This window comes from Rosa chinensis, chromosome 2, assembly GCF_002994745.2.
Source record: "Rosa chinensis cultivar Old Blush chromosome 2, RchiOBHm-V2, whole genome shotgun sequence".
In the NCBI taxonomy this organism is placed as follows: Eukaryota; Viridiplantae; Streptophyta; class Magnoliopsida; order Rosales; family Rosaceae; genus Rosa; species Rosa chinensis.
The window spans coordinates 69,280,381-69,291,257 of NC_037089.1; the positions used below are offsets into that span (position 1 = coordinate 69,280,381).

The 10,877-nt window shown below is 38.1% G+C and overlaps 1 protein-coding gene across 1 annotated transcript; it reads right to left on the reverse strand.

Annotated features, from left to right (window-relative positions):
* Positions 1-8,409: 8,409 nt before the first annotated feature.
* LOC112187889 lies at positions 8,410-10,596 on the reverse strand. Its single transcript, XM_024326851.2, has 2 exons — positions 10,439-10,596; positions 8,410-9,244 (listed from the first exon to the last, which is right to left on the reverse strand). The coding sequence occupies exon 2, from the start codon at positions 9,222-9,224 to the stop codon at positions 8,697-8,699; it is 528 nt and encodes a 175-aa protein (XP_024182619.1). The 5' UTR covers positions 9,225-9,244; positions 10,439-10,596; the 3' UTR covers positions 8,410-8,696.
* Positions 10,597-10,877: the final 281 nt, after the last annotated feature.

Genomic DNA, 10,877 nt, shown 5'->3' on the forward strand with positions numbered 1-10,877 from the left:
AAAAAACAGAAAAAAATTTATTTTTTTAATATATTTTTATCTTGAAAAGACCATTTTACCCCTCAAAAGTCAAAGTTAACGTTGACTTTGGACGGAATAGGAGAAATTGGACACGGTTGATTGAAATTGGAATGTTTAGGGGGGTAAAAATTCAAAATTAAAAGTAGAGGGGGTGAAATGATGACACCCCCAAACCTCAGGGGGGTAAACTGAAATTAATCCATTTATTTATTCAAACATAAATACAGCTACAGAACCTAGAGCCTCACTCTTGGGCAAACAGCTAGAAGCTGTTTAGCTACTCATAACTGAGTTACAAATACTTACTTGTAATAGGAAGCACACTGTATCCACAGACTAATTGCTATTGCTTCTTAGATCTAGAAATTATATAGCTATGAACAACTGATCTTAGAGATTTTCGAATATAGAACTGATGTTCCCTTCTTCGAATGCCTTCTAAGAGAAGCTAAAACCCCTTATATAGAGAGCGGAACTCAAATTATAATTCAAAACAACAAAATCTACAGCACGACTCCGTGATTTCCTGCTTTCCTTAGTGCTCCTGCTGGTGGAGGTCGGCCTGGGAAAAGCAGATTCTTTTAGGTGAAATGTTTTTCACCTGCTTTTTGAAAAGCAAAAGTTGCTTTTGGAAAAAGACCAAAAGAACTTTCGGTGTTTTCTACACCTGCTGCTTCACATGTTCTCATCGGTTTCTGAATTGTGACTAAGGACAAACGAGTCGTTATCTGCCTGGGCCATCCTTACTGTTGTTGCATTATCTTCGACATCTGTATCAACATACATCTTGTAGTGGTTGTCAGTTTCAAGCTTCTCCACCCATCGTAAGCATGCCAGTGTCGAATATATCTCTTTTCTGGTAAGAGATAGGAACAAGTCACTGCTGACTACGTCAGGATGATCGTAGGCAGTGATAATAATTTTTTCTCCTGCTGCCAGGAAGGTATTGTGGATATCTTCAGAGATGATCTTCTTGATATATTCTAGAGTCATGGCCTTCATCCATGGGATACTTGAGTTTGGTTGGCCATTGTACCCTACACAGGCTGGTTGAAGATACTTCATTTGAATAATTCTTACATAATGATAAGGAGGAATATATTCAACTTCACCGTTTGCCTTCTGGATCCATTCTGGAGGAGTGGATCTGAACTTCAGTCGAAGCATACAGTCATTCTTTCTTATATTCTTGATTGTGTTGACAATGATAGGCGGCAAACCTTTTAGATCATCATTTGTTTTAGTCCACAGATTATGGACAAAACCATTTTCAACAAGCCAGAGCTTGTGTTCTTGAGGATGTTCACTCTGAACATTAACCAAGTATCTTCCAACATAAGGACCTGAAACAATAAAGAGAGTTGGAGGAACCAGGTTTTCTGGATTATGTCTTCCTATCAGACTATGGAATTCATGCCAGTCTGATTCATTAAGTGCCATGACAGGGACCCTAGCACTTTCTGGACTTTCAAGGAAGAGAATTTTTTCTTTTCTTACAGCACTCTGCTGTATATAATTTTTTTCAAATTGTGGTCTGGCATTCTCATATAGTTCTTCAGCTAATGCAAAGAGTGCCGGGAACATTAGACCACTGCTTCTTTCTTGAAAGGCAAATAAGAGATTGTCCAAGATTGCCTTCTGGTGATAAGCTAGTCTCCTGCCAGTTCTGAACGCAAGAGTGTCAAAAGTTCTTAATTCATAATTAAAAACATTTATGACTCCAGTTGGAGTTGGTCTGCTTTTTGACAAAGCAGCAGCCATCAACGGTCTTGATGAGCCTTTACCGTCTGCCGTTTGAGACGGGCTAGCCAATCCTTTACCCTGGGATTGATCAGTTGAGGCTAGTCCTTTAGGACTTAGCAGAAACCTTTTAAGAATCTTTTCTTTGGTTTCCATAGGATCTTCTTGAGGTTCATGTTCTTTCCCAGTTCTTCTGTTTCTGGGATTACGACCTTCGTCGTCTTCTCTCTGGCTGAACATCGGCATTTCTCTGGTCAATGCGTCTGGAAGATAATTCTTGTTTCCTGCAATTAATTCAACATTATAATCATATTGGTTAAGAAATAATTGCCAGTTTGCTAATCTTCCTCTATCAGCAGCTTTATCAAGTTTGAAATTTTTGAAATTCTTTACTCTGGCACAATCGGTGCGGACAGTAAAGGGTTTTCCAAGAAAAGCTGGAGAATTTAAAATTGTTTTCTTGACAGCTAAAATTTCTTTTTCCCCTGTGGGATAATTCAGTTCTGCAGGGCTGAACTTGCCGCTACAAAATTTGCAAATCTTTTCGATGTTAGTTCCAGGTGTTTTTGCCAGAACTACACCGGACCAGTAATTATCACTCGCATCTGTCTGGAGGATAATTTCATCATTTTCCTCTGGTTGCTGTAGAGGAGGGAGGTTTTTGCAGAGATTTTTTATCTGCTTCACAATCTTTTCATCATCTTTTGTGAAGTTCCATTTTCTTTTGGAACTCGTCTTAGGTGATAACATTGCTGTTAACCCTGAGATTTTAGGGATGAAATCTCTCCCGTAATTTATGACACCAAGGAATCTCTCTAGACTCTTAGCATCAGGAATTTTGTCTGGAAACTTCCAGATCTTCTCAAAAATATGAGGTTGGAGTTTTATGACTCCATTCTTGATGTTTATTCCTAGGAAGTCAACTTCATCGAGGATAAAGAAGATTTTCTTCTCTCCTAGGATAATTCCATGCTGAACTATCAGCTTTACTATCTCATGGAGGTGTTTCATGTGTTCTTCTCTGTTTTTGGAGAAGACCAGGATGTCATCTATGTAGACGACACAGAATTCTGCCACATGCTTGAAGATGTTGTCCATCTTTCTTTGGAAGATTGAGAGAGCTTGCTTTAGACCAAAAGGCATTACTAACCATTCATAATGGCCTTGTGGTGTTCCAAATGCAGTGAGAGGGATACTCTCAGGATGCATCTTGACCTGCCAAAAACCCGATTTTGCATCAAATTTCAAAAAGACTTTAGCTCCTCTGAGCTGGTTGATCAAAACTCTAACTTGAGCAATTTGATAACCGTCTTTGACAGTCTTCTTGTTGACATCTCTGTAGTCAATCACCATTCTAGCTTTTCCTCGTAGATTTTCTGCATGATTTCTCACGTAGAATGCTGGAGCATGATGAGGGCTAGTGGACGGTTGAATTAATCTCTTGTTCAGGAGATCTTCAATATCTTTCCTGAATTCCTTTTGATCTTCCTCTTTATACTGAGGAATGGCTTTGACATGACAGATGTCATTCATGTCATGTAATCTTAATTCACAGACCACTGGGTCTTTTTCCCAAAACTTCTGGGGATCTACATCGATATTCTGCTCGAGTAGTTTTTTGATTTTTTCAAGAGTGGGAATTTTCTGAGATTCAAGCTTATTCTGGAAATGCTTGAGGTTATGCTCATGGATGAAACTAGCTTCTTCATCTTCACTAGTTTCTTCTTCTTCTTCTTCAGAAGATTCTTCAACAAGCAATTCTTGTTGTTGCTTGATCTGGAGTATGGGTTCAAATTTGGGTTTGTAGGGGGTAAGATCACCACTATTCTGTTGCGATCTCTGATATTGAGTAGTAAAACCGAGACCTACCACACTTTTTGCTTGTGTGAGTCGGTCTGCCCAGAACACCCGTTCTCCTTTTCTGAAGCCTATCGCTTCTTCATCCTGAATGAATCGTTGTTGGAGAATAAAATCATTTCCCAACAAGAAATCAGATCCTTGGCCTTCAGATTGCCAAATATTCTGGATGATAAATGTTCCTCCACCAATGGTGATACGAACATTTTTTGCTACTTTTTTCATGGTGAGATGGCTCCCATCAAATGTAACACCAGTAGCAGATATTTTCTTATCTTCTTTCCAGAGTTCTTCTGGAATTGCAAATCTCTTTGCAACAGTAAATCCCGATCCATTATCTATAAGGCATGTAGATGATATTTTCTGTGATCAGGGAATTTTAGTCCAATCTCTATGTAGTTGCTGTATCTACTAGTAGAGACGGCTTTCGATTGTTGAAGCTCATTTTCCTGAGCTTGTTCCTTTGGAATGAATGGTTTACATTCTTCTGGAACATTTTTTTGGATGAACGATCTATCAAAACTAGAGGGTTTTGTATCATCCCAGTCTGTAGGACTTATCTTTTTGATCTCTGGATCATTGAACCATGACGGAGGGTCATATCTGAATTTATAATCAAACTTGCCAGATGGTTGGCCAAGTAGATCCCATGTGTCAGTAACCTCTTGTCGTTCTAAGAGATGAACAGTTTATGGTGGTTTCACCAGTTCTACATTTTCTGGTATTTCGACCAGTTCAATATCTTCATCGATGTTTTCTTTACCGATGATTTCTTCCTTTCTTTCTGAGGAAGATGGAGGAGAAGGTTCCATAATTTTTTGGAACAAAGTTTCTGCCTCTTTTTCTTCTTCTTTCTCTTTTTGTTCAGAGAAATATTCTTCATATTCTTGTTCAACCAATTGGCTGACAAGGCCATTCTTGGTTTTTCTTCTTGCTTCAGCTATGAAGCATTCTTTGTGATAAGTCTTTTTTGACTCTTCACAAAACATAGGGAGACCATTCTTTTCGTGACAAAAGCAGTAGTCACAAACGAATGTACCAGGGTTCACCTGATAAGAAGACATGAAGGTTTCTGTCTTGCTTTCTTCCCAATTTTTGATTTTCAAAACATTCATTTGTCTGGATTCGAAGTACTCTACTTTAGAATCTATCTCAGACTCATCTGATGAAGTTTCTTCTTCAGACCAGGCAGAATAAACTGACTCGTCTTCTTCATCATCAGAATAGGCTATTTCGTAGCCTTTCATATTTGCTACTTCTACTATTTGCTCATATTTTTCAAAGAGAGCTTTAGTAGACCTTTTACCCTTTTCCGGGCATTGATTGGCATAGTGCCCTTCAGCTTTACACAACCAACATCTGCAAGCTTTCTTGCTGGGTTGTTTATGCTGATGAATATTCTTCTTTTTCTTGAAGAATTTCTTTTTAGGATCTTCATCCTTCTGTTTCTTGTAATTGGAACTTCTCTTGAATTTCCAATTCTTCTTTTGATTACTCTTTTTGAAATTTTTAGAGTAATATTTTTCTTTCCTTCTTCTGTGGAACTTGGACTCATGACATCCCCAGTTTGTGGGCATATCCAATATTCCATAGCAGAAATTTTCAACTCTTTTGAGTTGCTTCTTGGCCATCTTAGCTCTAAGATTGGCTTTGCATTGCTCCTTCAGTAATTGCCGGATTCTGTCGGCAATTCCTCCAACTGAAAATCTTTCAATTGGTTTTTCAGCTATGCTTTCTCTCACAGCTGTTCTCCATGGTTCAGGGAGTTTTCTGTGCAACAGATTAACTAGATCAGTATTCTCTAGTTCACCAATTGTACAGTAGTATTCCTGAAACTCATTCAGGTATTCTTCGAAATATCTCATGTCACAGATTTTGAGAGCATAGATATTCGATTTTGCCGTTTCTTTGGCTTTTTCACTCAAATTTGAAACATCTCCACAGAACTGATCGTACAGGGGTACTGCAAAATCATACGGAGACTTTGAAGTCTTGATTTCTTCCAGCCACTCTTTTCCTCTGGCTGTTTCTTTGAAAGAGAAGTAGTACTTTTTTGCTACCCCGGTGAGAGTAGTTTCAAAGTACATTTGAAGATCAGGAGCTTCAAATTTTCCAAGGGTAAGTGCAGAGGCCATCATTAGGCTGTCTACCCATTGGTCAAGAGTTTTTCTCTTGTCAAGAGCTTTATCCAGATCTAGCCAAATTCCATAGTTGGAAATTGGTACTCTGGGTATCTTGTCCTCTGGGACAAATCTTTGAGAATTTCTTTCTCCATTTCTGCCCGTAGGGGCCTTCTGTATAGGGAGTTTGACTTTTCCCTTTTCTCGAACGATGGAAGTCTTGGAGCTTTCTCCTTCTTCCATTTCAATATCTTGATATGGAAAGACTTTTCTCGTCTTTCTGATTTTGAATTTTTTCATTTCTTCGATTAGTTTTTCTAATCGTTCAGGATTTTCGCAATTCTCAGCTTCTTTATAAAGATTATAGAGCCTCTCAGCTCTGAGCATATGGACTGGTCTGTTTAGATCAGCGTCTAGATCTTCTTCTGATATTGGCTCTTCAATAGTGGGTTTTGTACCACTGACACTAGCTTCTCTAGTGCTGTAGCTTCTTCTCAGAAGACTGCTGCTGTTTATCCTGAGGTTCTCAGGACAGACATCACTTTTCCTGTGATTGTCGAAGTTGAGGCTGATTTCTCCAGTTCTTCTACTCTCGTAGATTTTTGCTTTTGCTCTTTCCGGTTGCTTTTTGGGACCGGATAATTTCCATTCAAGAGGAAATGTTACTTCATTCCAAGTAACTTTATGGATATGTTGTGAATGGTTCTTCTGATTGGTGAGGAATCCAGTAGTAAGACATGGGATATTTGTTATCCTTGCCTTAGGGGCTACTGTAGTACTCATCAATTTATAGTATATTCTATATACTATTGCAAGTTCCTGCATATCTTCTTTCTTGACTCTTAGTCTGAGACATTGAGCTGCATCTTTCAAGCTGGTGGTGAAGTTGGGGAAGCAATTGAAATATGCTACTTGGTCGCATAAGGATGCTTCGAGTGTTCCTAACAGACTAGCTTGGAAGTATGTTAACCTGTTGTCCTGTAGAACACATAGGACTGAACAGTTTATACCTTCACGAGCAAGCAAGTTTATGCCTACTTGGACTGCTCCAATATGCATAAATTGATATTTTTTTGCTTGTGCTCTAGCAACTTCTGCTGGAGTGATCAGTAGAAGATTAGTCTCTCCACCTGCTGTTGCTGGGGTTGTAATCTCCAGTAATTTGAAATAATGGCTATCCAGTAAATCAAATTTTCCTCTTTTGTAGATCTGTTTAAAATCTATCTTTGGGATTGAGGAATTTTTTACTTCTTGTTCAATCTCATTGAACTCAAATTCTTCAGCATTTAGGAGTTGTACTCCTTTCTTTTTTCCAAAGATGCTTAATATCTTCATTTCTCTTTTTTCCGGGTTTTCATACCGGATGCTAGTAGAAGGATCCAGAAAAATCATGTTTGGAACAGGATTCTTGTCTGGCCTTTCTAATGGTTTGAATCCATTAGCTTTCTTTTTTACTGTAGGCACTTTCTTGTCCTTCAGTATATTTTTCATAGAATCCAGCGTTTTTTGCTGTTCATTGATTTTTCTACTGACGACTGTCAGCTTTTCTTCTTCCGTTTTTGGAAGTTCCTTGATATAATCCAGTTTGTTTTCCAATCTTTCCAATTGGTGGATTATATTAGGTAATTTTTCTAGATGATTTTGACATCTAGATAATTCTAGTAACAGCTTCTGATATTTCTCATCAGAAGATTTCAGTAGAGAATTTATTTTCTCTAATAACAATTCTGACATTGTCCCCATTAAGGAGGGGTTCTCCTTTGAGCTATTTTTACAAGCTCTGATACCAACGATTGCGGATCTAACCAATGCTCAAATAATCCAGAGGTTTTTGTTCTATTTCTAGAACATATAAGAGATTATCAATATCTTCCTCTAGCTTATAGATTCTGGTTTGGAGTCTATAAATAATATCCCAGTAGTTGGGAGTAGTTCTGTTGAGATTATCTCTAAAGAGTTTCAATTTTCTTAACTTTTCTCTTTCGGTTTTTAATTCTTTGCTAGTATTTTTACAAATAGCAAGTAACTCTAGTCTGTCAACAATCGAAATTATGAGTGGTAAAATAACTGTTTACCTTCGAGTATAGAGGATGAGTTTATACCTGCAAATGTTTAGACAAACAAATTCAAAGCATGGGCCCACTACGCTCCGTCAATTTTTATTTTTACAGAGGAAAGAGATAACTAACAAGGAAAGTAAAAGACTCACTAAAGACAAAATGTCCTTAAGTGTAAACTTTTGTCCTTAAATGTGTAAAACCAAATGATGAGGAGTTATTTGTGTTTTGAAATCTTAGTAGGGGGGTATATGTAGTTTACTAAATTTTTAATGCAGGGAAGTAGGATTCTAAAGTTGAACTGCTAGTATACCGGAGTTCTACGTTCTTTAGTGGGAACTGAACTGAAACAAAGCCATCGATTCTCATGCGCCGAGTCCTAAGAGTAAACCATACATATTCATCGATTTCATCCTAACCTCATTTGGCTTCATTGAGCGTAAACTAAATGATATAACCTTGTTTTCCTGTACTGGAGCATATAGTTAGCTAAAGCGTCTCAACAACATCATCGCTAAACAATCTGGAATTTAGTGTAGTTCAGATAGTGACCGAGGCAACACATTGTCATCGCATTTTTACTGTTAAATCAACTATATGAGATTCACAGGAACTCAAATAATAACTTGTGTGCTATCTTATATGAGATTGCCCGTTACCAACAAAGATTCTAGAAGCAACTCATGGTCATACAGTTAATCAACTACATGATAATCATTGCAACTCAAGTAATACATATATGAGTGCCCTAAACAAACAGAGATTCTAGCATAGCTAAGCCATATTACAAACCAAGACAAGAAAGCAAACTTAGTTCACACAATTCCGACTGAGGAATAAACCTACCTGTTGGAGTAAATGTAGCTTATTTATAATGTCGAGAGCATTCGACACCTCGGATTTAAGAGGAGTCAGGTATCCAATCTTTTGGCATTGAAGATTTGAATATTCGGAGAAGCAATGTCCTCTCCTTTCTCCCTAGCTTCTTTGCACCATATCCACGGAATGCACCAAGCTTAAGTGCCTGTTTCCCTTCTTCCACCGCTCTTTTTCTCACGGCCACCAATAAATCTGTCCCTTGTGGATCAATGCTGCTCTCTTCTTTTTCACTTTCACATTTCTCTTTGTTCCCTGTAATTGAACTTGCACTATCATCTGCTAATTTGACAGACTGATGTTTGTTGCCTTCATCACTCTTAGCTGCTTCTCCATGGACGCCCTCATCACAATTAGGGCTATTGCTTCCCCACCATCTATTGGATGCAGTTGATAAACCTTCAGATGGGAATCCAAATTTAAACTCTTCCAAGGTTGTACCTGTAGTCAAGCTTAAGGTGAGAATATTTTGGGGCCGTCCAGTCTGAACATTTTTGCTTCCTTGCTGCTGCAAATTATTAGAAGCCATGACACCTTGTGGTTTCGACTGCATTACTGGGTGTTGGGGAGCCACTGCATTTAAAACGAAGGGCGAAGAATATGAAAGAGAACAATGACGAAAAATAGTTTCCCCAGGAACATTTAATGTAATGACCAATCTGTCGGTCAAAATGTCTATCACAGCTATTAAGTTGGTTCGTACAAAACAAGAAGTAGAATCTATCAAAAGTAATGTCACACAAAGATGAGTGACAATAAACAACTAAGAGTTTAAACACCACCAGGTAGCAGCTTTATATTAGTATTTATGATTCTCAGACTCTTCTTCATACATAGTCAAATCTACATTAACTTATAAGGTTTGATGCCTATCTGCTTCATCAATGATCTATGATTTATTTTCAATATCCAACCATTTTTCCTACCCATGTGTATTTCTTTTTCAGTATATCATTAGATGTGCACCATAATCTTCTTTTCTGTTTGGTTAAGTAGCCATAACCCAAAAACACCCAACTCTAAGTAAATCTAGGCCTAACTAGTAATCTAGAGGATATGCAGTCAGGGGGATCAGCAAGCATGTGGAAGCCCAAGTCCCGGGTGTGTACCAACTCAGCAACACCATCAACAGATAAACGTGATGCAAAATGCTCTCCTAACCTTCAAGCAAGAGTCTTCCTTACCATAATCTCTAAAAACAAAATCTCAAGCACACGTAAGCTCTGCTTTTCAAATGCAGATTTTCAAAAGATGTCACATTTGACCACACCAAATACAGGATAAGATTCTCCAAAACTAGATTGCCAAAAACGTTAGATCTTTAGCATCTAACTTAGTTGCTTGTATTCTTCTGCCGAGAAGTTCCATTCTCTACAAACGTGCTGCAAATTGCACTCCTAATCTTTTAACATAACATCTCAAGCACCAATAATCCCTTCACTTTCTAAATGCAAGGATTCAAAAGTAAGGTGTTTTTAGCCTTTATGTACCAATCTATGGCATCCAACTCAAAATCTTTTCATCTTTTTCTAGAGCAGATTTCAAAATCATATAGCAACGCACACATGAATCACACGAGGGCATCCACACACACATAGAACCAATCCCATCATTAAAAGCACCGACCTTTTTGGAAGTACATTTCTTGGTTCCAAAAGGGCAATCCCAAAAGCATGAATTTGAAGCTTCTTTCGGGAATCAAACGTAAGACATAAAAACGCAAAGCACAGAAAAAAGACAGAGAGAGAGAGAGAGTAGCTGGCTTACAATTGGGCTGTTGTTGTTGCTGCTCCTGTAGTCTGGCTAGTGGCTACTGCTTAACCTCTCATTTCAGACACCCAAAAATGGAGAGCTCAAAGTCGAACCTGGTAACTGCGACATGAATTTCCATTACTGTTTAGTTCTATGTTGCTTAGGCAACTGTCAACACGTGGCGAAATCCTGTTATTTAATACATGTGTTCAATGGTCTGATTTCATCTCTCTTTTGCGGGACCAAAAGGACCGGTCATTTGGGGACCATTGAAATCCACCGTTGGAAGTAGTTGAACAGTCAGGATTCGAAATTGTAATCCTATTATACATGTGCGTGTATTTTTTCATCCCAAATTTGTTTTTTTTTTTTTTTTGTTACACATAAATTAACTAGTTTTGTACTCATGTTCGGTTTTTTAAATTTCAAAAAGGTACATTATGCCCAGAGAAAT